The sequence below is a fragment of the Mobula hypostoma genome, chromosome 6 (assembly GCF_963921235.1).
Source record: "Mobula hypostoma chromosome 6, sMobHyp1.1, whole genome shotgun sequence".
Taxonomy (NCBI): domain Eukaryota; kingdom Metazoa; phylum Chordata; class Chondrichthyes; order Myliobatiformes; family Myliobatidae; genus Mobula; species Mobula hypostoma.
In genome coordinates this window covers 182859474-182886449 of record NC_086102.1, presented here as the reverse complement: position 1 = coordinate 182886449, position 26976 = coordinate 182859474, and the positions used below count along the sequence as shown (strand labels likewise).

Below are 26976 nucleotides of genomic sequence, written 5' to 3'. Positions count from 1 at the left end.
TTCCATGTACTATTCAACTTCTCTTAATAGAATCATGAAGAGTAAAGTACTTGTTTACAAATGTGTTCTTCGATAATAAGTTTACTTTAAACTTTGAAATTAATGCAAATATTTTTAGTTGATGTTGAGAGATGTCAAGTGGTCAAAAACTAATATTAATGGCCATGGATTCTGTATGTATGCCATCCATTTTTATACTTTATTAAGAAGTCAATTAAGCATAAGGATATTTTATAGTCTGCTAGTGTTTACGTTCAAGCATATTATGAATTTTTAGACCTTCCCAGAAAGACAGTTACTCAGTCATTTGATTTGAGAGTGGAAATAGATTTGCCTCAGTTTTGAGATTTGGGTTTACCTCAGTTTCATGACAAATGCTGACGGGAGATCTAACAGAGGTTTATAAGATTATGAGAGTCATAAATAGAGTGGACAGAGGGTATCTGTTTCCCAAGGTTGAAATGCCTATTACCAGAGGGCATTCATTGAAGGTGAGAGGAGTAAGTTCAAGGAGCATGTGAGGGTAAGTATTTCATTCAGAGTGGTGGATGCCTGGAATGCACTGCCTGGTATGGTGGTAGAGGCAATTTCATTAGAAGTTTTTAACAGACATTTAGATAGGCACATGGATGGAAGATGGAGGGATATGAACATGGTGCATGTAGGAGGGATTCGTGTTTGGGTGTTTTTGATTTGTTTTTTAGCTGGTTTGGCACAACACTGTGGCCCGAATGGCCTGGTCTTGTGCTGGGCTCTTCTATGTTCTATAAGAGTTTTGCTTAAATAAAAACTCAAAAAGATGCAAATATTCTTGTTTTGGTTGCAGCTTATATTTGAAATTACTCAATCATTTACATTGCTGGCCAATTTATGGAGAAAGACACTGTGAAAAATAAACTAGCCTAATAGGATCATTAGTATGTGATATTACACACTCCTGTGTAATTGAATTCCTAAAATTGTACTTTCTGGATTTACTTTTGCAGAAGATCATACTTGTAATCCAAGTGGGGATTTCCGTTGTGACAATCATCGCTGTATCCCTCTACGCTGGAAGTGCGATGACACAAATGACTGTGGAGACAATTCTGATGAACACAACTGCAGTAAGTAATAGCAACTCCACAGAGTAAAAATTAGTTCAGAGTCAGAATCAGGTTTAATATCACCAGCATGTGCCCTGAAATTTGTTAACTTTGCAGCAGCAGTACAATGCAAATATAAAAAAAACTGAATTACTGTAAATGTGTGTGTGTATATATAAAATAAAGTTAAAATAACTAGTGCAAAAATAGAAATAAATTTTAAAAACATGGTGAGGTAGTGTCATGGGTTCAATGTCCATTTAGAAATCCAATGGCAAAGGGGAAGAAGCTGTTCCTGAATCACTGAGTGTGTGTACTCAGGCTTGTGTACCTCCTCCCTGATGGTAACAATGAAAAGAGGGCATGTCCAGTGTGGCGGGGGTCCTTAATGATGGACATCACCTTCTGGAGGCATCGCGCTTTGAGATGTCTTGGATACTACAGAGGCTAGTGCCCATGATGCAGCTGGTTAATTTTGCAACTTTGATCCTGTGCAGAAGCCCCCACCCCACCCCCCCACCATATCAGCACGGTGATGCAGCCAGTCAGAGCGCTCTCCACGGCACACCTGTAGAAGTTAGTTTCATGTGATGACATTGTTTTTAATATTTTTAGTATGTTTCCTTTGGCAAGTCGTAATTCTCTAGAAACAGAAAAACAGAAGTAGAGAATTTTACAAATTGAGTGTGCTCTTTTAATTCAGTTTAATACTGGTTAATTGTTACTTTCAGTACCATTTTCTACTCTCTCACCATTCCTCTTTGGAGCATGCAGCAAATGTTTCCTATGCTTTGTTTGTCAATGGTGATATATGCTGACAAATGTGGCCAAGTGTCCTTAACTAAATTTGTCACAAGTCATGAATATGTGTCATAGATTAACAGAGTCTCCTTTCTCCCTGAGTTGATCTTGAATACGCCTAATATTTGCTGGCCGCTCGTCCATGGTTTTCAGTCGGGCGCTGGACGCTCAGAGAGATTCAGCGGGGGGCGGGCGCCCGGCGCTCAGCCGGGGGCCATGGTCGAGTGGTCGGCAACTTGGGCTGGCTCCCCCACCGGACATGGTCTAGTGAGGAGGGTGGAAAACAAGACCTGACAAAGGACTGATGAGCTCCTTGTGAGCCAACGGCCATCTTCCGTGGAAGAGATTAAAGCCTCACCACGTATCTATGGATCGTATGCTGTGCACTTAGTTAGAAGAGACATGATGAACTTGGGCGCTGTACCGTGTGCCTGGACCTGCCCAAGGCCTCTGCCTAAGGAAGGGCCGAGCTCGAAGAAGCGGCCGCGGCTGGAGGCCGACACGGCCTCAGGCTCGAGTTCGGCGGGGGCGGCGGTGGGTGGTGCCAAGGCGGCCAGCGAGAACAAACTGGAGGAGAGTCGTACTCGGTGCTGTCGCAAGATCAAAGAAGATGGAGGTGCATAGCCGCCAACCCCGCGTTCGGGACGGCACCCACTGACTGGCTGACTGACTGACACCTAATATTATGCCCTCAGTCAGGAGCTTTCCCTTTTTCCTTAGGCTAGTCAGATAGGTAAACTCCAGTTCCGACGTAGTTGTAGTTTGAAGACTGTTTTATTCTTCACCAAGTACACAAGAAGCTGAAGAAACAGACAGTACTTCTTGGCATACTCATGAAAGAAAATTTCTTCAATTTGTAACAGAGTGCTTCTGATGAATGAATGAATATACAAATGATTATATAATAGCCAATCTGCTGTCAAAGGTCAATTGCTTAACAATGCATTAATAAGTAATGCACAACAGCTGTCAAGTAAGCAATGAGATCTAGTAGCTAGAAATAAAATACCAAACCAAATCAGAGGGGACATATTACTTTAAAAAACTGGAGGAAAATAATTGTTTCCTCGCACAAGGTAATGAAATTCTGTCATGAGATGAGCTGGGTAGTCGAAGTATTCAAAATTCAAAGTAATACACTCTATCCTTGTTATATGCGAGGGATACGTTCCTCGAAGTTGACGCATAATGTAAATAATTATTTAAATAGAGAAAATAGGGATGCATTCCAGAGGGCTTCCTAAATATGTTTTATCTGTAACTTGTTCACATTTTTATACCAATACAACGCAAAAGCAGAACTACAAGACAACATTTGTATTATATTTAATCAATTTAAGGTAATATTCAATGTAATAAATCATAGAAAGTTAACATCCTCTGGTGTACAGTACTCACCAACAGTGGCAGGTGTGTTTGCTCCGGGAGACGAGTGGTTGTTGCAGTGTCGGACAGCTTTACATGGATAAGGTGGATGGTTGTGGTCGTCAGGATAATATCAAGCACAGCAAGGGGTGAAAGAAGACTCACAGAACTCTTAGAACTGCTGGCAGCAGAAAGGTTACAGTGATTTGCATAAAGTGGTGACAGTTGTTTGCTTAGCAGCATTTTGTTTTTCAGCATAAATTTGCTTGTAGGGAAGAAGGGTTGACAGCAGGGAATGACTGAAATGCTGACTCCTCTAAACCTGGGTCCATGTCCATCGCCATTTGTGTTCCAACTTCCACCATTCCCTCACCGTTGGTAAACTCCCGGGATTTTTCAAAATCATCTGTTGCTTGCAGCATCTGAGAGATAGTTCACCGTAAAAAAATACGTACTCCTTGAATGTGGATTACACCGGTCGAGTGGTTGAATCAGCGATGTTGTGTTAGGTGGCAGGAAACGCACTGTTATGTAAGGATGAATGCTGTCCAAATGTTGAGAATGGGCTGGTGCATTGTCAAGCAACAAAAGAACTTTAAAGGCAAGATTCTGTTCCTGGCAGTAGATGCCACGCTGTTTATAATTTCCAACTTTTTTTCAAGTGTTAAAGCGGTTCTCTGCTGCTCGGCTGACAGCCCAAGACATGACATCGGACGCTTAGGAGGCATAATTAAATATTTCAAGCACAAAATCACTGCACCGTAGATAAAACCAACAAAAGTTGAAGATCGCGCATCCACACCTTGCCAATGCCAATGCGAGAGTGGCGGGAGAAAGATTGTGAGGCGCGCGCACCTGACTTGTATTGGCGGGAAAGCAGTGCTTCTTGTCCCAACAGTGAGACTGTGAGGTGTGCGCACGTGATTTGTATTGGCGGGAAGGCAGTTCTCCTCGCATAACTGAATTAACGGGACCGTGGTAGAAATAGGTTCCTTGCATAACTGTGAATCTGCATAGTCTGAAGATGCATATTATGAGGATAGGGTGTATTATTATGAAAGTACATATTTGTCACTGTATGCATCCAGAGATTCATTTCCATGCGAGCATACTCAATGAATTTGTAGAATAATAACCATATCAGAATCAATGAAAGAGCACACCAACTAGGGCATTCAACCAGTGTGCAAAAGACAAAAAGAAAGAAAGAATAATAATGAGTAACCAATAAATATCGAGAATATGACATGACGAGTGCTTGAAAGTATTCTTTAATTTTCTTCTTGTATCAGTGGAATGGGGCTGCTTGGATTGATTTTATACCAAGAGAATTGGACGGCAGGGTGGAGATGTGTCCCTACCAAAGGAGGTGTAAGACATTCCTTCCCTCCACGAGCATACTGATCACCCTTGGGCAAGCCGTAGCATCTGCTTAGCACCCTCCCCCTCCCAAAATTAGAATCATGTGATGCCACGGGGGCAGGTGGTGGATGGGGTATGAGCATCTGGCACATATCCCAAGTCCTATTTATGCGATCATTGATGTCAGCCAGACAATCTCTGAAGAGTATTGATAATGGTTGGGGTCACCCATCTTGTAAAGATACTGCCCAGAAGAAGGCACTGGCAGCCACTTCTGCAGAAAAATTTGCCAAGGACAATCATGGTCAAAGATTGTGATCATCTATGTCATGTGACACGGCACATGATGATGATGATGATGACCTCGAGAATAATGTGCAATAGTAATGCTATATCAAAGCAAAAAAAAAGTGAAGTAATTAAGCAGCACACACAAAATGCTGCAGGTGCTCAGCAGGTTAGGCAGCATCTATGGAAAACGGTAAGCTGTCAACATTTTGGACCGAGGTCCTTCATCAAGGCATTAGATTTCCAGCATCTGCAAATGTTCTCATGCTTGATAAAGTAATGTTATTTCTGCTTGATATTGATTGATATTGAAACCAAACTGATCTTTCATCTCCATCAGGATGTGTGTGTGAATCTTCCATCATTTATGCTGATGACTAATTTATAAAGAAAGTAGCTGAATTATCTAAAAAGTGAATATTTATTAACTCTTGAAACACTTAGTTTCTTTTTGACCAACTAGATGATTTGTTGATGTTTTAACATACTGGGGACAAATTCTTAGGCTTGCTTGTGACTTTACTGTTCAGTCTAATAAGGCTTGTCTTATTTCAGGTCCTCGTGAATGCACGGAAAGTGAATTTCGCTGTGATAACCTCAAATGTATCCCTGGCCGCTGGGTGTGTGACCATTATAGTGACTGTGAAGATGATTCAGATGAGCAAAACTGCGGTATGACCAGTATTAGTGAATTAGAGAAACAAGCGCATATTCTTGTAATTTGGCAAGAGATTGGCGCAATGTTGAAGGAAAGTGGATGTCATTTACTTGGATTTTCAGAAGGAATATGATAAGGTGCCACACGTGAGACTGATTAACAAGATAAAAAGGATGGGCTGCACCTGAACTGGAAAGGGACCAATATCCTGGCGGACAGGTTTGCTAGAGCTGTTGGAGAGGGTTTAAACTTCTTTGGCGGGGGGTGGGAATCAGAATGTGAGTGCAGAGATTAGGGTAGAAGGACAAGGGCATGATGCTCTGTGTTCTGAGTTGGTGAGGAAGGACAGGCAGGGGACAAAACATAAATGTAGCCAGTTAGAGGGGTTGAAGTGTGTCTATTGCAACGCTAGGAGTATTAGGACTAAGGGGATGATCTTAAAGCATGGATCAGTACATGGAACTATGATGTTGTGGCTGTTACTGAAACTTGGCTGGAGGAAGGGCAGGATTGGCTGATGCAGGTACCGGGGTTCAGGTGTTTTAAAAGGAATAGGATGAGAGGTAGAAAAGGGTGAGGGGGGGGAGTAGCATTGCTGGTCAGGGATAGTATCATGGCTATAGAAAGGGAGGACGCTGCAGAGGGAGTGTCTACTGAGTCAGTGTGGGTGGAAGTCAGAAATAGGAAGGGATCCACCACTGTGCCTATAGTAGTCTATAGGCTCTCAAATAGCCCTTGGGACGCTGAGGAGCAGATAAGCAGGCAGATTTTAGAATGTTGCAGGAAATACAGAGTTGTAGTTATGGGTGATTTCAACTTCCCTCATATTGACTGGCAGCTCCTGACTGCAAGGGATGCAAGATGGAGCTGAATTTGTCAGGTGTATTCAAGAAGGATTCCTGACACAGTGTGTGGACCGACCAACGAGAGGAGAGGCCATACTGGATCTAGTTCTGGGTAATGAACCTGGTCAGGTGGCAGACCTCTTGGTGGGGGAGCATTTTGGTGAGAGTGACCACAACTCCCTTAGCTTCAGCATTCCGGATAAAAACAGACAAAATGGGAAAGTGCTTAACTGGGGAAGGGCTAACTATGAAGGGATGAGGCAGGAACTAGCGAGAGTAAATTGGAAACAGATGTTCACAGGTGAAAGCACAGAAGTAATGTGGAGAAAGTTTAGGGACCACTTGTGCTGGGTTCAGGACAGGTTTGTCCCACTGAGATGAGGAAAAAATGGTAGGAAAAGGGAACCGTGGCTGATGAAACACGCAAGGCAACTCGTCAAGAGGAAGAAGGAAGCATATGTTAGATATAAGAAGCAGGAAACAGGAGGGGCTCATTAGAAATATAGGGTAGCCAGGAAGGAGCTTAAGAAAGGACTTAGGAGAGCTCAAAGGGGGCATGAGAAGGCCTTGGCATGTAGGATTAAAGAGAACCCCAAGGCGTTCTTTGCGTATGTGAAGAACAGAAGGATGACAAGAATGAAGGTGGGGCCGCTAAAGGATAAAGAAGGCAACATGTACCTGGAGGCGGAGGAGGTTGGGGAGGTCCTAAATGAATACTTTGCTTCAGTATTCAGAAGTGAAAAGGACCTTGATCAGGGTGAGGTCGAAATAGAACAGGCCTGTGTGCTGGATAACGTGGAGATTAAGGAAGAAGAAGTGTTGGATCTTCTTAAAAATATCAAGATTGAGAAGTCCCCAGGGCTGGACGTGATATACCCCAGGTTACTGTGGGAAGTGACAGAAGAGATCGCTGGAGCAGTAGCTATGATCTTTGAATCCTCTTTGGCTGCAGAGGAGGTGCTGGAGGATTGGAAAATGGCAAATGTAGTTCCCTTGTTTAAAAAAGGTAATAGGGAGAATCCTGGGAACTATAGACCGGTGAGTCTTACGTCAGTGGTCTGCAAACTATTGGAAAGGATTCTTAAGAATAGGATCTAAGAGCATTTGGAGAAGTATAGTCTACTCAAGGATAGTCAACATGGCTTTGTGAAGGGAAGGTGCCTCACGAGCTTAATTGAGTTTTTTGAAGAGGTAACAAAAGAAATTGATGAGGGTAGGGCGATAGATGTGGTCTACATGGATTTCAGCAAGGCATTTGACAAGATCCCCCACGAGAGACTCATCCAGAAAGTCATGAGGCATGGGATCAGTGGAACCTTGGCTGTTTGGATAAAAAATTGGCTTAAAGGAAGAAGGCAGAGGGTAGTAGTGGAAGGAAAGTATTCTGCCTGGAGGTCAGTGTCTAGTGGAGTGCCGCAAGGATCTGTCCTGGGACCCCTGCTCTTTGTGATTTTTATAAGTGACCTGGATGAAGAGGCGGAAGGATGGATGAGTAAGTTTGTGGATGACACGAAGATTGGAGGAGTTGTGGATGGAGCTGTAGGTTGTCGAAGGTTACAAGAGGATATAGACAGGATGCAGAGTTGGGCAGAAAAGTGGCAGATGTAGTTCAATCCGGATAAGTGTCAGGTGATGCACTTTGGAAGGACAAACCAGAAGGCTGAGTACAGGGTTAATGGTCGGTTACTTAACAGTGTGGATGAACAGAGGGACCTTGGGGTTCAAATCCATACATCCCTCAAGGTCGCTGCACAGGTTGATAGGATAGTTAAGAAGGCCTATGAGATGCTAGGCTTCATTAGTAGGGGGATTGAGTTCAAGAGTAGAGAGGTCATGTCACAACTCTATAAATCTCTGGTGAGACTACAAAGTATTGTGTTCAGTTCTGGTCACCTCATTATAGGAAGCTATGAAGAGGGTGCAGAGGAGATTTACCAGGATGTTGCCTGGATTGGAAAACAAGTCTTTTGAGGCAAGGTTAGCAGAGCTGGGACTTTTCTCTTTGGAGTGTAGAAGGATGAGCGGGGACTTGATAGAGGTCTACAAGATTATGAGAGGCAGAGATAGGGTGGATAGCCAGTACCTGTTTCCCAGGGCATGAATAGCAAACACCAGAGGGCATATGTACAAAGTTAAGAGAGGGAAGTCTAGGGGAGACATCGGGGGTAAGTTTTTTACACAGAGGGTTGTGGGTGCCTGGAATGACTTGCCAGGGATGGTGGTGGAGGCTAAAACATTCGGGGTATTTAAGAGCCTCTTGGACAGGCACATGGATGAAAGAAAAATAGAGGGTTACGAGGTAGTGTGGGTTTAGTACTATTTTTAAGGAATATATGGATTAGCACAACATCGAGGGCCGAAGGACCTGTACTGTGCTGTAGTATTCTAGTGTCTAGTGTCTAAAATCCTATACACAAAATAATCTGCAGATGCTGGGGTCAAAGCAACACTCACAACACGCTGGAGGAACTCAGCAGATCGGGCAGCATCTGTGGAAAAGATTGGTCGACGTATCGGGCCGGAACCCTCCGTCAGGACCGACCAATCTTTTCCACGGATGCTGCCCGACCTGCTGAGTTCCTCCAGCATGTTGTGAGTGTTGTCTAAAATCCTATGGTTTTACAATAAGTATACTGGCATGGATAGAGGAATGGCTGACAGGCAGAAGCAGTGAGTGGGAATAAAAGGGCCTTTTCTGGTTGGCTGCCGTTGACTAGTGGTGTTCCTCAGGGATCAGTATTGGATCCACTACTTTCTACATTGTTTGTCATTGATTTAGATAAGAGAATTGATGGTTTTGTGACAAAGTTTGAGGATGATACAAAGATAGGTGGAGGGGTAGGTAGTGCTGAGGAAGCAATGCAATTGCAGCAGGACTTGGGCAAACTGGAACAATGGGCAAAAAACTGGCAGATGGAATACAGTGTTGGGAAATGTATGATAAAGCATTTTGGTAAAAGGAACAATAGTGTGGACTATATTGTAAGTGGGGAGAAGGTTCAAACATCAGAGGTGCAGAGGGACTTGGGAGTCCTCATGAAGACTCCCAGAAGGTTAGTTCACAGGTTGAGTCTATGGTAAAGAAGATAAATGCAATGTTGGCATTTATTTCAAGGGGAATAAAATATAAAAGCAAGGAGATAATGCTGCGGCTTTATAAGACACTAGTCAGGCTGCACTTGGAGTATTGTCAACCAGTTTTCAGAGCTAAATATCGATTGTCGTTTGAATTTAAAATGCAGCTCGGTATAGTGCTCTTCCTGGAACTACATTTTAAAGTAAATTGTAGACCAGGAAACATTCAGTTGACTTGAACTATCTGGATATGCATGAATGCAATCAACACCCCTTGCATGAATACGACTCAGAGACCACAGTAATTAACACTCATTTTGGGTGTGTTGGCGGGAAGATCCCGGCATTTGAAAAATTACATGTTACACAAAAGAAGCATTATGAAGGCATTGCAACTTTAGAAATTGTCCTGTTACCTTTGTTCTTTAACATAGAAAAATGTGCTGTAATGTTGAGTTGAGGAGTCTCTCTTTCTCGAGTGGCTGTCTGTGTGTCCTGAATAAAGGCTTTTATATCTACTAGCTGTGTCTCTCCCGTGACTTCATTCACAATCATGACAAAAATATCCTTAATTAGCTGTGGAAATATACAAATGAGATTATTTAGTCTACAAGTTTATCACATCTTCTGTTACTTTGCCTCAGATCATCTAATTCTGAAGTATACGGATCATTGTTGTATATTCCATTCCTTTTTAACAGAGTTGCTAACATGCCTTCCTGGATATTTTGAATGTGCAAGTGGTCACTGTATTCCAGAAAGTTTCGTGTGTGATGGAAGTGCTGAGTGTGAAGATTTCTCAGATGAAATCACTTGCCGTAAGTTTTCTTTCTAAAAGCATATATATAATAACATAAAAGCATATATCTAATCTATATCAGAGTGTTGATATAGTCACCTGGTGAATAATGAAGTCAAACAATTAGCTGGAATTATGCAGCATAAAACTTAACCACTAAAAGAGAAGTTAACATTCCAGCTAAGACTACCCAGTCTTATTGATATAGATAAGTTATTAATGGGTGATGGGGTGGAGATACGTGTCTATCAAAGAAGGTGTAGGGTTCTCCTTCACTCCGCTAGCCTCAGGTCACCCTTAGGCAAGGACTAGCTGTGTTTAGCCCCCTTGATCAGGGTCACATGAAGCCATGGGAGCAGGTAATGCATGTCACAAATCCTGGTAATGCTACCAATGATGCCAGGCAGACGATCTCTGAAAAGTAGTGATAATGGTTGGGGACAGTCACCGCCCAGAGGAAGGCAGTGGCAAAGCACTTCCATAGAAAAATTTGCCAAGAACAATTGTCATGGAAAGACCACGATCACCCATGTCATACGGCACAGCACATTACTGACAAATGAAGTTATTTAGATAATTAACAATGGCATTAAAGAGGGTAGAATGGCAAGAGAGCAGAGTTTAAATCATTCTCTAAGGAGTTTTAGAGAATTCTGTGTTTACGGTATGTGATAAATCACTTCAAAGACAGGATTAGCCTTCCCTGACTATGCAGGCTCTAACTTATTTACCCAGTTTTGGTGATCACTATAGATTGTACAAGCAGAAGAACAGTCACTTACACAGTTAATGGTTGGGCACGATGGAGTGTGGTAGAACAAAGGCCTCAGAAATGACCAGGTTGCAGGTTGTAGCGGTGGCTTTCCTTAAAGGTTCAGAGTTAGTGATATTGAACCAAGCGTAAAAGCGATTGAGCTCATCTGGGAGAGAGGCTGTGATGTTGGCGCCACCACAACGTTTGGCTTTGAAGTCTGTGATGGTATGCAACCGTCAACACAAGTCAGGGTGCTATTCATTGTGAATCTTGACTCGGTCTTCTCCCTGTATTTCTGTTTGGCAGCCTTGATAGCGTTGCGCAGATCGTAGCTGTTTTTCTTGAGCTAGCTGATTGCCGGCAATGTAAGCTCTATGTCATGTGGTAAATACTGCTCGCAAGGAACTATTGATCCAGGGTTTCTGGTTCAGGAAGATCCTGTCTGACTTCTAGGGGACAATATCTTTGATACACTTCTGGATGTCGGTCATGAATCCATCCGTGAACTCGGAGACATCCTCGTCATGGGAGACATTCCAGTCAATGTCATTGGAAGCAGTTCTGCAGCATGGAGGCCCATTGGTCAGACCAACACTGGACGGTTTTAACTATGGCCGCCTCTTGTTTCAGCTTCTGCCTGTACATTGGCAAAAGCAGAATCGAAGAGTGATCAGATTTTCCAAAAGCTGGGCAAGGGAGAGCTTTGTAAGCGTTGTGGAAGGGAGTGTAACAGTGATTGTGTTATCTCCACGAGTGCTCACCTAGATGTGCTCACAAAACTTCAGAGAGATTTTCATCAGCAACACTCGATTAAAGTCACCGGTGACGATGAAGGCAGCCTCTGGGTGTGTAGTCTCCAGCGTGTTGATGGTCTTGTATAGTTCCTTGAGAGCCAGGTCAGTATCAGCCTGCAGTGGAACGTACACCGCTGTGACGATAACAGCCGTGAACTCCCAAGGCAGCCAGTAGGGTCTGCACCGCTGAACCAGGTATTCCAGGTCTGGGGAGCAAAAGGATTTGAGGGCTTGTACATTCTGGGGGGTTGCACCACGCATGGTTGAACATGAAGCACACCCCTCCTCCTTTACTCTTCCCAGAGAGGTTATTTGACTTGTCCACTCAGAACAGGGAGAACCCAGATGGCTTGATAGCATGGTCTGGTGTCTCCTCCATCAGCTAGGTCTCCACGAAGCACAAAACATTACATTCCTTTGTTTCCCAATGGTAGGAGATTTCTGGCTCTCAGTTTGCACAGCCCGTTGTCCAGGGACTCAACGTTAGCCAGGAGTGTGCTAGGGAGTGGCGGCCTATTTGCACACTGTCTCAGCCTCACCAGGACACCGGCCGACCCCCTCGCCTCTGGTGCTTCTTCTGAAGTAGTGGCGGTGTAAGAGATGAGTCTCCCATGGATCACGCAAGCAGGGAATCCCAGTGTTGGAAAGGTGGCACATAGTGGGTAAATGCTCTCTTTCTGATGTTCAGAAGGGTCAGTCTATTGTATCTGATGTGACTATCAGATACTTGAACAGAAAATGCTAAGAAAATTGTAGAAATTAGTAGTCTACTTTAGATTTGGAACAGAGCTCACAACACAGCTGCCGTACGCGGCACCATCTTGAGATTTTTGTATGTGAAGGATGTAAGAAATAAAGTCAATTCAATTCAGTTTAGTTAAGAAACTGTAAGTGTAGAAGGACCCTGATGGCAGTCATATACAGGTCTCCCAACAGTCACTGGGATGTGGATCACAGATTACAATGCAAAATAGAAAAGGCGTGTCAAAAGGGCAATGTTCTGATAGTCAATGGGAAAATCAGGTTGGTAATGGATCTCAAGAGAATGAGTTTGTTGAAAGCCTACAGGATGACTTTTCAGTGCAGTTTGTCATTGAGCCTACTAGGGGATCAACTATAGTGGATTGGTGTCATGTAATGAACCAGAGGTGATTAGGGAGCTTAAGGTAAAAGAACCCTTAGGCAGTGATCACAATATGATTGAGTTCAACTTGAAATTTGATAGGGAGAAGGTAAAGTCTGACATAGCAGTATTTTAGTGGAGTAAAGGAAATGTCAGCGGTATGAGAGAGGAGTTGGCCAAAGTAAATTGGAAGGAGATGCTATGGCAGACATGATAACCGAGCAGCAATGGGATGAATTTCTGGGAAAAATGAGGAAGGTACTGGATAGATATATTCCAAAAATGAAGAAACACTCAAATGGCAAAATACTACACCCATGGCTGACAAGGGAAGTCAAAGCTAAAGTAGAAGCTAAAGTAGAAGCCAAAGAGGGGGCATACAACAAAGCAAAAGTTAGTTGGTAGATAAAGGATTGGGAAGCTTTTAAAAGAGAGAAACCAGAAGAGTCATTAGAAAGGAAAAGATGAAATATGAAAACAAGCTAGTGGATAGTAAAAGCTGTTTCAAGTATGTAAAAGACTAAAAGAGATGAGAGTGGATTTAAGATCATTAGAAAATGAGGCCGAAGAAATAATAATGGGGGATAAGGAGATGGCAGATGAACTAAATGAGTATTTTGCATCAGTCTTCACTTTGGAAGACACTAGCAGTGTGCCAGATGTTGAAGGGTGTGAGGGAAGAGAAGTGAGTGCAGTTACTATTACAATGGTGAAGGTACTCAAAAAACTGAAAGTCACCCAGACCAGATGTACTGCACCCTAGGGTTCTGAAAGAGGTAGTGGTAGAGATTATAGAGGTAATGATCTTTCAAAAATCAGTGGACTCTGGTATGGTGCTAGAGGACTAGAAAATTGCAGGTGTCTCTTTGCTGTTTAAGAAAGGAGGAAGGCAACATAAAGGAAATTATAGACCAGTTAGCCTGACCTCAGTGGTTGGGAAGATGTTGGAGTTAATTTTTAAGGATGAGGTTATGAAGTAATTGGTGTCACAGGACAAGATAGGACAAAGTCAGCATAGTTTCCTTGAGGGAAAATCTTGCCTGATGAACCTGTTGGAATTCTTTGAGGAGATTACAAGTAGGATAGATAAATGGGGTGCAGTGGATGTTGTATATTTGGACTTTCAGAAGGCCTTTGACAAGGTGCCACACATGAGGCTGCTTACCAAGTTAAGAGCCCCATAGTATAACAGGAAAGTTACAGACGTGGTTAGAGCATTGGCTTATTGGTAGGAGGCAGTGAGTGGGAATAAAAGGATCCTTTTTTGGTTGGCTACCGGTGACTGGTGGTGTTCCACAGGGGTCAGTGTTGGGACTGCTTTTTATGCTGTATATCAATGATTTAGATAATGGAATAGATGGCTTTGATGCCAAGTTTGCAGATGATATGAAGATTAGTGGAGGGACAGGTAGTGTTGAGGAATTGCTAAGGTTGAAGAATGACTTAGACAGATTAGAGAATGGGCAAAAACGTAGCAAATGAAATACAATGTTGGAAAATGCATGGTTATGCACTTTGGTGGTAGAAATAAATGTGCAGACTATTTTCTAAATGGAGAAGATCCTAAAATCTGAGATGCAAAGGGACTTGGGAGTCCTTGTGCAGAACACCCCAAAAGTTAACTTGCAAGTTGAGATGGTGTGAGGAAGGCAAATACAATGTTAACATTCATTTCAAGAGGTCTAGAATACAAGAACAGGGATGTGATGCTGAAGCTTTATAAGGAAGTGATGAGGCCTCAGCTTGAGTATTGTTTACAGTTTTGGGCTCCTCATCTAAGAAAAGATGTGTTGTCATTGGAGAGGGTTCAGAGGAGGTTCACAAGGATGATTCTGGCAATGAAACTCATCATACGAGGAATGTTTGATGGCTCTGGGTCTGTTCTCACTGGAATTTAGAGGGATGGGGGGATCTCATTGAAACCTTTTGAATGTCCAGACAGAGTAGATGCGGAAAAAATGTTTCCTATGGCAAGGGTGTCTATGAGAAGAGGGCACAGCCTCAGAATAGAGGGGCATCCATTTAAAACAGAGATGCAGAAAGATTTCAGGTAGAGGGAGGTGAATTTGTAGAATTTATTATCACCGGCAGCTGTGGAGGCCAGGTCACTGGGCATATTTAAGACAGAGCTTAGTAGGTTCTTGATGTGGACATGACATCAAAGGTTGTGGGGAGAAGGCAGGGGAGTGGGGCTGAGGAGGGGGATAAAGGATAATCCATGATTGAATGGTGGAGCAGACTCGGTGGGCCAAATGCCTAATTCTGCTCCTATGTCTTAAGGTCTTATGGAGATTTTATAGAGGTATACAAAATTATGAGGGTATAGATAGGAAAAATGGAAGCAGGCTATTTCCACTGTTGGGTGGAACTACAACTTGAGGTCATGGTTTACTGGTGAGAGGTGAAATATTTAAAGGGAACATGAGGGGAATCTTCAGTCAGAGGGTCATGAGAGTGTGGAATGAGCTGCCAGCCCAAGTGATGCATGCTAACTTGACTTCAATTTTGAAGAAAATTTTCGATAGGTACATGGGTGGTCGAGGTATAGAGGCTATGGTCCTGGTGTATGTTGATCTGAGTAAGTTTAAATGGCTTTGGCATGGACTGTATCTATGCTGTATGGGGAGATGGGAAGTTCTTTATGGATAAAATGCAGCCCTTTTGCCCATCTCCAGCTGTTTTCTGTAAAACTATGCAAAATATACATGTAAAGCATTCACATGCAACATTCCCAAATAAAATTGGTGGGAACAGAAATTTGTTGAGCCATTTTTGAACTTGAAATTCGTGATGTGTAGGAAGCTGGAGCCCCAGGGCTTTCTCAGAATTTGGCCCCCTGTTGCATATTGCTGATGACTAATGTTACATTGAATGCATAATGCAGTGTGACCTGAACTGTTTAAATACAAGTGTACATACAAGTCTGCACCCTCATAAAATTACAATATTTAATAGGATGAAAGGAGGGGATATGGCCTAACTGGTATGTTCCAGTGATTATCATCCACCTGAGCAATTTTCCACTTATTTTTCTCTAACCACCATCAACATCATCATTTCCTTTCTGCCCTTACATCAGGGGTCCCCAACCGGGGGTCCACGGAGCCTTGCTTAATGGTATTGGTCCATGGCATAAAAATGGTTGGGAACCCCTGGTTTACATGAATCAGTACTTAATTGCCTTAACTCTTACTGACAACAGCAAACTCTACATTCTAACTACACTGGGTAAGGAACTTTCTCTCAAATTTCCTCTTGGAGTCTTTAGTGGCTGTCTCATGTTTATGGCTAGAAACATAGAAAACACAGCACAATACAGGCCTTTCGGCCCACAAAGCTGTGCCAAGCATGTCCCTACCTTAGAACTACCTAGGCTTTACCCATAGCCCTCTATTCTTCTAAGCTCCATGTCGCCATCCAGAAGTCTCTCAAAAGACCCTATCGTTTCTATCTCCACCACCGCTGCCAGCAGCCATTCCACACACTCACCACTCTCTGTGTAAAAAAAAAACTTAACCCTGACATCTCCTCTGTACCTACTTCCAAGCACCTTAAAACTATGCCCTCTCGTGCTAGCCATTTCAGCCCTGGGAAGAAGCCTCTGACTATCCACACGATCAATGCCTCTCATTATCTTGTACACCCCTATCAAGACACCTCTCATCCTCCGTCGCTCCAAGGAGAAGAGGCCGAGTTCACTCTACCTTTTCTCATAAGGCATGCTCCCCAATCCAGGCAACACCCTTGTAAATCTCCTCTGCACCCTTTCTATGGTTCCCACGTCTTTCCTATAGTGAGGCATCCAGAATTGAGCACAGTACTCCAAGTGGGGTCTGATCAGGGTCCTGTATAGCTGCAACATTACCTCTTGGCTCTTAAACTCAATCTCACAATTGATGAAGGCCAATGCACCGTATGCCTTCTTAACCACAGAGTCAACCTGCGCAGCAGCTTTGAGTATCCTATAGACTTCACCTTCTCAATTCTGCTCACTTTTAAACTCTTCCCGATGTTCTCACTTCCTGACCTCCACGCGCTTGCGCAGTTGTGCCCCGTTCAAACTGCCGAAGAAATGACTGTTACCTTCTCAACTCTGCTTGCTTTTAAACTTCCCGCTGTTCTTACTGGCTGACCTCCACACGTTTGCGCATTCGTGCCCCATTCAAACTGCCGACGAAATAACCCTAAATGGCTCCTAGTATTTGCTTTCCATATGGACTAAAGGACCTTTTCTCCATCTACCTCTTAAAATAATTTCATAATTAAAAGGACTTCATTCAAATCACTTTGAAAAAAGCCCCAGTCTGTTCAAACTTTCCTGATTGATATAAGTTCTGTATAATTCTAGTCAGTCTCTTTCTCCAGTGTCCTTATCATAATACACTTCATTGCTTGTTTTATTGTTCTTGTGATATATATTTAAAATCTTTTTTCTCAGTTCTTTTCTAGATTTGAATGCTGTTTCGCTTTAGTTATAGGCTTTTTAACCTATGACGTTACTTTGTTTGCATTTGGACTTCCAGAATTCATTGTTCATTAGTCTGGTTTATATTTTCATGGGACAGCACAGTAGAATAGTGGTTGCACAACGTTTTACAGTATCAGTGACCTGGGTTCAATTCCCGCTGCTCTCTGTAGAAGTTTGTATGTCCTCTCCAACACTGTGTGGGTTTCCTCCATATGCTCCACTTCCCTCACTCAACCCAAAAATGTGCTGGTTCATCGGTTGATTGGTCATTGTAAATCGTCCCATGATTAGGCTAGGTTAAATCGGGGGTCACTGGGCAGCGTGGCTCAAAGGGCCAGAAGGCCCTGTTCTGCGCTGTATCTCAATCAATCGATCAATGAGTCGGCAATCACCTTAAATATCCTACCAAATGGCTCCACCTCATCATTATCTACAGTGACGTTTGTGTTTCGTGATGCAATTATTCTTCAGACATTTTCTATAAGCCCCGCGCCTGTAGTCATTAGAATTCAGAAGAATTGGGGATGACCTCATTGAAACCTATCGAATGGTGAAAGGCCATGTTGGAGTGGATGTGGAAAGGATGTTTCCTGTGGTGGGAGAGTCTCAGACAAGAGGACATAGCCTCAGAATAGAGAGGCATTCTTTTAGAATGGAGATGAGGTGGAATTTATTTTGCCAGAGAGTGGTAAATCTGTGGAATTCTTTGCCACAGGAAGCTGTGGACAGGAGGCTAAGTCTTTATGTGTATTTAAGGCAGAGGTTGATTTATTCTTGACTGGTCAGTGTATGAAGAGATACAAGGAGAAGACAGGAGATTGGGGCTGAGAGGGAGATTGGATTAGCCATGATGAAATAGCGGAACAGACGCAATGGGCCAAATGGCCTAATTCTGCTCCTACTTCTTAGGGTTGTAATGGTCTTTGTTCAAGGCTATGTGCTATTAATTATAATCCCTGGTCTCAAATTTTTTTTGTAATTTTAATGTGAACCTCCTTGTAATGTCTGGCACTTGCATCCAGTTTGAAAATGCTTAAATAACCTTGCTTCATTGATGAAACACAAATTTACCCAGTGAGTGATTATTACATGCAAACCAGATTGTTTCAAAATTTATATTGTGGTAAAGGGAAAGGTAGATGACAATTCATTGCAAGCAACAATAAAGATTCTCTTCTGGATTTGCTGAGACTTCAAAAAGAGCAGTTTGCTTGTGACTGCTTTAAGGCTGTATTACTTATCATTCGTTCATATGACATAGGTGATCATGATCTTTCCATAACCATGATTGTTCTTGGCAATTTTTTCTACAGAGTGGTTTGCCATTGCCATCTTCAGGGCAGTGTCTTTACAAGACGGGTGACCCCGGCCATTATCTATACTCTGCAGAGTTTGTCTGCCTGGTGTCAGTGTTCACATAACCAGGACTTGTGATTTGCACCAGCAGCTCATACGACCATCCGCCACTTGCTCCCATAGCTTCACGTGATGTTGATCAGGGGTGGGGTGAGAGCTAAACAGGTGCTACGCCTTACCTAAGGGTGATCTTCAGGCTAGCGGAGGGAAAGAGCACCATTATTATACCTACCTTGGTAGAGATGTATCTCCAGCCCACCACCCAGAATTAGTTTTGAGGAAAGAAATTGTTGCCAAAAGAAGGGAGAGCTGGAACAGGATGATTATTAGTTAGCCAAAGTTTAGTCATTGTTTGGAACTATTAATGACTCAAGTCACATGGCTTTGGGATAACTTTCTTCCAATTGACCTTTTCACTCCTAAATTAAAATGATCTAGCATTGGTCCACTTGGTGTCAATGATTGATTCTTATTTAGAGCAAACAGTCTCAGACAGATTATAGTATTTATAGGGTGATCAGCTGAACCATCCACATGTTATGTTATCCTTTGTGCCTGTGCATAAGTTACAATCTTCTCAGGTCCACAGCAAATACCCTTGCCTTTTGCACGTTTATTTGTCTGTATAACTTTTATGCCTTGTACTGTAGTGCTGCCACAATACTATAAAATTGAAGGCATTTGTCGGGGATGATAATTTTAATTCTGGTTGATCAAAGAGCCATGTGTTGTCCTCAAACTGCTTGTCTCTTCTGACTGCCCATTGGTACCATGTCCCTGATTGGATATCCACACACTTTCACTTCCTATAGATTTTCCTCTTCTCATGGGCAAAAGCCTGTGAAACAATGGTTGGCACATTCACAAACGTCCTCAACTTTACAGTCAATTTTCATACATCTTAGCAATCCTCAACAGCCTAATTTCCAACCATGTACCTTTCAAGGTAAATTCAAAGTTTAAAGTAAATTTGTGATCAAACTATACTCTTGAGATTCATTTTCTTGCAGGAATACTCAAGAAATCTATAATAGAATGAGAAGCATAATACAACCAATAAAAGACCGCACCAACTTGAACAAATTGAAGCTCTCTTTCTCTGATATATTTACACTTGTCCAAGTGTCTGTAATTCTATATGAGATTGTTCTTTCTTGAACTTTCTCCCCTTATCTCACTGTATCCATTTTTCATCAAGGCTGGGACATTTCTCATTTTTCGGCCCTCTGAATCATGTTTCATAAATTGGTATTCAGAAGTTATACTTTATACTTTATTGTCACCAAACATTTGGTACTAGAACGTACAATCATCACAGCGATATTTGATTCTGCGCTTCCCACTCCCTGAATTACAAATATTACATATTAAAATAGTTAAAATTAGTAAATATTAAAAATTTAAATTATAAATCATAAATAGAAAAATGGGAAGTAAGGTAGTGCAAAAAAACCGAGAGGCAGGTCCGGATATTTGGAGGGTATGGCCCAGATCCCAGTCAGGATCCGTTCAGCAGTCTTATCACAGTTGAAAAGAAGCTACTCCCAGATCTGGCCGTACGAGTCTTCAAGCTCCTGAGCCTTCTCTCGGAGGGAAGAGGAACGAAAAGTGTGTTGGCTGGGTGGGTCGTGTCCTTGATTATCCTGGCAGCACTGCTCCAACAGCGTGCGGTGTAAAGTGAATCCATGGACGGAAGATTGGTTTGTGTGATGTGCTGCGCCGCGTTCACGATCTTCTGCAGCTTCTTCCGATCTTGGACAGGACAACTTCCATACCAGGTTGTGATGCACCCTAGAAGAATGCTTTCTACGGTGCATCTATAAAAATTAGTGAGGGTTTTAGGGGACAGGCCAAATTTCTTTAGTTTTCTCAGGAAGTAAAGGCGCTGGTGGGCCTCCTTGGCAGTGGACTCAGCTTGGTTAGACCAAGTCAGGTCATTTGTGATATTGACCCCGAGGAACTTAAAGCTTTTGACCTGTTCCACTTGCGCACCACCGATGTAAATTGGGTCATGCGGTCCGCTACTCCTTCTGAAGTCAACAACCAATTCCTTCGTCTTGCTGACGTTGAGGGATAGGTTATTGTCTTCGCACCATGCCACCAGGTTCTTAATTTCTTCTCTGTACTCAAACTCATCATTACCCGAGATACGGCCTACAATTGATGTGTCATCAGCAAACTTATATATTGAGTTTGATGGAAACTTTGCTACACAATCATGGGTGTACAGTGACTACAGCAGGGGGCTGAGTATACAGCCTTGTGGGGCACCGGTGCTCAGTGTGATTGTAGAGGAGAGCTTGTCCCCTATTTTTACAGCCTGGGTCCTGTCTGTGAGGAAGTTGAAGATCCAGCTGCAGATCTGAGTGCTAAGGCCCAGGTTCCGGAGTTTAGGAATCAGTTTATTTGGAATGATGGTATTAAAGGCAGAGCTGTAGTCAATGAAAAGGAGTCTTACGTATGCGTCTTTATTCTCCGGGTGTTCTGAGGAGGAATGTAGGGCCAGAGAGATGGCATCTGCCGTTGACCTGTTGCTCCGGTAGGCGAATTGCAAAGCGTAAAGGTTGACCGGTAGGCTGTGGTTGATGTGTGCCATAACCAATATTTCGAAGCACTTCATAGCAATTGATGTCAGAGCCACAGGTCGATAGTCATTCAGGCACGCCACATTGCTCTTCTTTGGTACTGGGATTATCGTTGCCTTCTTAAAACACGAGGGGATCATAGACTGAATCAAGGAGCAGTTGAAGATGTCAACAAACACTCCAGCTAGCTTGCTTGCACAGGCCCGGAGAACCCGTCCTGGGATGCCATCTGGGCCCGTCGCCTTCCTTGGATTTATCTTCAGGAAGGCCCTTCTAACGTCCTCCTCGGTGACGATGAATCTTGATGCCACCAGGTCCGGTTCATCCGGAGGGAGCCGGACGCTCCTCTTCTGTTCGAATCTTGTGTTAAGTTCATCAGGAAGAGAGGCACCACAGTTATTGATATTCCCATCCTTTTCTTTGCGCCCAGTGATCTCATTTAGACCCTGCCATAGTCTGCTGGTATCCCTTTGGTTAGCTGGGCTTCCAACTTGGCTCGATATTGCCTCTTGGCATCCTTAATGGCTTTCCTGGAGTTCACGCCTGGATTCCGTGTAGCGACTGGTATCCCCGGACCTAAAAGCCACAGCTCTAGCCTTTAAAAAGGACTTGACCTCATAATTCATCCAAGGTTTCCGGTTAGGGAATACCCGGATCGTCTAGCGAGACACACAGTCCTCTGTGCATTTCCAAATAAAGTCCGTGACAGCTGAGGCATACTCATCGAGGTTAACTGCCAAGTCCTTGAGTACTAACTAGTCCACCGACTCAAAGCAGTTATGGAGGACCTCATCCGTTTCCTCCGTCCAACGCGACACTACTTTTGACACCGTGACCTCCCGCTTCAGTTTCTGTTTGTAAGCCGGGAGGAGGAGTATGGCCTGATGGTCCGATTTTCCGAAGTGAAGTCGTGGGACGGAACAGTAGGCATCTTTGACTGCTGTGTAGCAGTTGTCAAGTATATTCGGGCCTCTAGTGGGGCAGGAGACATGTTGGTATAACTTTGGCAGCGCCTTTCTGAGGTTGGCCTGGTTGAAGTCCCCGGGTGTAATGAGCAAAGCCTCCAGATACCTGGTCTCAAGTTCACTGATGATGGCATACAATATGTTCAGAGCACACTCCACGTCCACCTGGGGGGCATGTCAGCATGACCGAGGTGAATTCCCGTGGCAGATAGTAGGGACGACACTTCACCGACAGGTGTTCCAGGTCCAGGCTGCAGGAGCTTGTCAGTGCCACTGTGTCCAAGCACCACACAGTGTTGATCTGTAGGCCGACACCACCTCCCCTCGTCTTGCCCGAAGACACCATGCGGTCTATCCGATGGATCGAAAATCCCTCCAGTTGGATGGCACAGTCGGGGGTGGCAGAGGAGAGCCAGGTCTCGGTGAAACAGAATACACAGCAGTTCTGCAACTCCCTGCAAGTAGGTGAGTCTCCCTTTAAGATCATACACCTTGTTCTCTATGGCTTGCACATTAGCTAGTAGGATGGTGCGCATAGGGACCCCGAAGCCCCTCAGCTTCAATCTGACCGGCAGCCCAGCTCTCTTCCCACGCTTCCTCAGTAAGTAGTGCATCCTTCCAGGTTTCCATTGATGCAGTGTGTTGTTGTCAGCTCTTTGTGGTAGGTGGACACGTCCCGCGAGAGTCAATCGGCGGGTCGCGTCATTGTGCATTCCGGGTCGGACCGAGTAACGAGGGAGGCTCCGCTGCCACTTCCAGCTGCCAGGGACCCAGGCTGTCGATTGGGTCGGGCCCTGAAGCCGACACTTAATCCCGGATGGCCGGGCTCCTTGTTGAAACAAGTCCTTAAGCCGAGTCACGGTTGCGGAGGCCTCTGCTCCAGTCGAGCCTTGGGCTCAATTTCCGAGGTCGGCAGCGGAGGCCTCACTTCCGGCAGCTGTGGATGTCCACCAACGGGGCTTTAATATTGTCGGTCCGGGGAAGTGTCTGGGGCACCTTGAGGTCTCCGCCGTCACTTCTGTGTGGTGGTCTGCTCCGGAGAGGTGCTGGGCAGAGTGGGCCCTGTCTCCAAGCGCTCCGGCACGGTAGCAGACCGCGGGTCTCCGGGAACGTGGTGGGCCTCGCTGGTCGGGTCCAGGTGCGGTCCAGAGTTTAAGAAGCAATTCTGGCGCGGTAGTCCCCAGCTGGGTCAACAGCTTCGCCAGGCTTGATCTTGATCTTGCTAGATTGAAGGTTTAGAAGGGTTTCTTGGGTATAGGCTAGTGGAGAGGGCAGTTTGCTTGGGAGAGCATGCGCAAAGTCGCCAGTTACCGGCGCCATCTTAAACACTTCTCTTGCAAATTACGAACAATAATTACATGGAAAAGTATAATAGTTAAGAGAAAAAGTTCATGGAGGTTTTCTCAGGAATCTGATCACGAGATATTAAGATTAACTTGTTTATTTCAATTTCACAATTTTGAAAATTAGTTATCATAGCTGTACATGTTTGTCCTCTACTTGTATAGCAACTCGTTACCCCAATGGAGCCTATTGTCCACCCTTTATGTTTGAATGCAAGAATCATATCTGTGTATATCCAAGCTGGAAGTGTGATGGAGATGATGACTGTGGAGATGGGTCTGATGAAGAGCTCCATCATTGTGGTAAGCTACTCAAGTAAACTTAAAGAAATGGTCATCCTTCATTGCATGAAATAATGTCTATCATAAAATCAAAGCAGGTTAATCAGTACTTCCATGACTGAGTTATCAACGTGCTTGGTTTGTTGGAAAAAATGAAGAGTAATTCTATTTCTAAAGCCCGTGAACAAAGGTTTTTTTTACTGGCCAGCACACCACTGGCACTTAGGGTAGGAATGAAGGTCCTCCTTCTCTGGCAATGTTCAGGGCTTCCTTCATTGTGTCATTAGCTTCCTCTCAATTTTCACTACTGGTCAGTCATGCAAATCCCGGATGGTGACTCAAAACCTGGAGAAATGGTGGCCACTCTTAGTCTGGCCTCTACCTTTTGACCTGTTTGGCACGGTGACCCTATGAAGAGCCAAAGCATAAACCCTGATTGCAGCCAACGTAGCTCTCCAGGTCACTGAGGCACGCAAGCCTCCAAACCACGACAGGGTGGTGGTCCTCTTGGAAGCCTTCAAGAAAATTGAGATAAAAAACTCTTCTCAATGTGAAATTAGATTTTCTAGTACTCAGTAGCCATGCATGTAACTCAGTTCAGAACAGCTGTTATAATCTCATGTAAGGCTATGGTGATCTCTTACTAGAATAGGGTGTCCAAGGAGGGGTAGCACCTCTGGTGAAGTGGCTTGTCATGTCCATTCTGGGACAGTTCACTCACCTTTGATCCCCACTGGACTCTCAGCTGTCACCTGTGACTCCAAGTGGCTGTTTGCATGCAACAGAGTCCACACCCTGGTAACCACTTTGACAAGTTGACTAAACCAATGGGCCTCATTCCCCGGTGATATAGAGACGTACCTGTCCTAGTCAGCTCTGGAAGACTGAGTGGATGAGATCTACAGTTAGATCCAATGGCCAGGCAGGCAGTTCTGTAATCCTCCATGGAGAGCCAAGAGCATGACAAGGCACAGGAGACATCATGATCATCCACTGCAACCAAGGAAGACCCCGGTTTGTGATGCTTGTTTTTACCACTGGACCTGGACTTCTGAGGTTGAGAGAGTGGAACTGCCCTGTGCAATGGCTTTTCCACTTTAAAAACCCTCCTGCACAGGTCTCCTGTCATCATCGGACATGACAGACAATCACCACTAGAATTTTAAATAATTTCTTTCTGCTACAATTTCTCAGAGTTTTAATTTAGTTATTGATGTTCTATGATGTAGGATGATTTACCCTGTGTCAAACTGGGACACAAATGAGCAAGGCCTTAATATTTAGAACATAAAGTAGCAGAGATATGATATGATGCAGAGTAACTGAGCTGCTAACACTTTGAGAGACAGGGAAGGTTGTTAGTGAATCAGAAAAGCTGTAATTTCTCTTTGTGTTCAGAGTGATCCTGGAGAAGTGAGTTATTGTGGCAGATTTCAGGGACTAATTGTCCATTATTAAGCCACATTTGGTAGTGAATGGCAAACTAGCAGCACAGCATATATATCCAGGTCTTTTATCAGATTCTAAAGGCCATGTCAGTTGAGGGTTTTGCATTGAATTGAATACAGTTTCCTCTTCAATTTTTAGTTTTCAACTGGGTTCTCATGGAGGTATTGTGCATAGAACATTCAGAACTTCACACACAAACTAGTGAAGGAACTCAGCAGATCCAGTAGCATCAATGGGATTGAATAAACAATCAATGTTTTGGGCCGAGGCACTTCTTCAGGACTGGAAAGGAATTTGGAAGATGCCAGAATAAAAAGTTGAGGGGAAGGGAACAACGTTGACAGCTTATTCATTTCATAAGACCATAAGATATAGGAGCAGGAGTAGGCCATTTGGCCCATCGAGACTAATGGGCTGATCCAATTCTTCCAGTCATCCCCACTCCCCTGCCTTCTCCCCATATCCTTTGATGCCCTAACTAATCAAGAACCTTAATCTCTTCCTTAAATGACTTGGCCTCCACAGCCAATTGTGGCAACAAATTCCACAGATTTACCACCCTCTGACTAAAGTAATTTCTCCATATCTCTGTACCAAATGGATATCCTTCAATCCTGAAGCTGTGCCCTCTTGTCCTGGACTCCCCTACCATAGGAAATAATTTTGCCATATCTAATCTGTTCAGGCCTTTTAACATTCAGAATGTTTCTATGAGGTTCCCCCCCCCATTCTCCTGAACTCCAGGGAATACAACCCAAGAGCTACCAGATGTTCCTCATATGGTAACCCTTACATTCCTGGAATTATTCTCGTGAATCTTCTCTGAACCCTCTCCAATGTCAGTATATCCTTTCCAAAATTAAGGAGCCCAAAACTGCACACATTACTCTTAAGTGTGGTTTCATGAGGGCCTTATAGAGCCTCAACACCACATCTCTGCTCTTATATTCTATACCTCTAGAAATGAATGCCAACATTCCATTTGCCTTCTTCACCACTGACACAACCTGGAGGTTAACCTTTAAGGTATCTTGCACAAGGACTCCCAAGTCCCTTTGCATCTCTGCATTCTGAATTCTCTCCCCATCTAAATAATAGTCTGCCCATTTATTTCTTCCACCAAAGTACATGACTGTACACTTTCCAACATTGTATTTCATTTGCCACTTCTTTGCCCATTCCCCTGAACTATCTAAATCTCTCTACAGGCTCTCTGTTTCCTCAAAACTACCCGCTCCTCCACTTATCTTTGTACCGTCAGCAAATTTAGCCACAAATCCATTAATCCCATAGTCTAAATCATTGACACACATCGTAAAAAGCAGCAGTCCCAACACCAACCTCTGTGGAGCTCCACTGGTAGCCAGCAGCCAGCCAGAATAGGATCCCTCTATTACAACTCTCTGTTTCCTGCTGACCACCCAACGCTCCACCCATGTTACTAACTCCCCTGTAATTCCATGGGATCTTATCTTGCTAAGCAGCCTCATGTGCAGCACCTTGTCAAAGGCCTTCTGAAAATCTAAATACACTACATCTACTCCACCTCCTTTGTCCACACTGCCTGTAATTTCCTCAA

At 43.8% G+C, this 26976-nt stretch overlaps 1 protein-coding gene across 1 annotated transcript in view; it reads left to right on the top strand.

Moving 5' to 3' along the window:
* Positions 1-26976, top strand: part of lrp2a (low density lipoprotein receptor-related protein 2a) — a 404078-nt gene that overhangs the window by 302243 nt on the left and 74859 nt on the right. Inside the window, 4 exon segments of the mRNA XM_063052409.1 lie at positions 987-1106; positions 5457-5573; positions 10181-10297; positions 23832-23969. Coding sequence (XP_062908479.1) covers positions 987-1106; positions 5457-5573; positions 10181-10297; positions 23832-23969 — 492 coding nt within the window.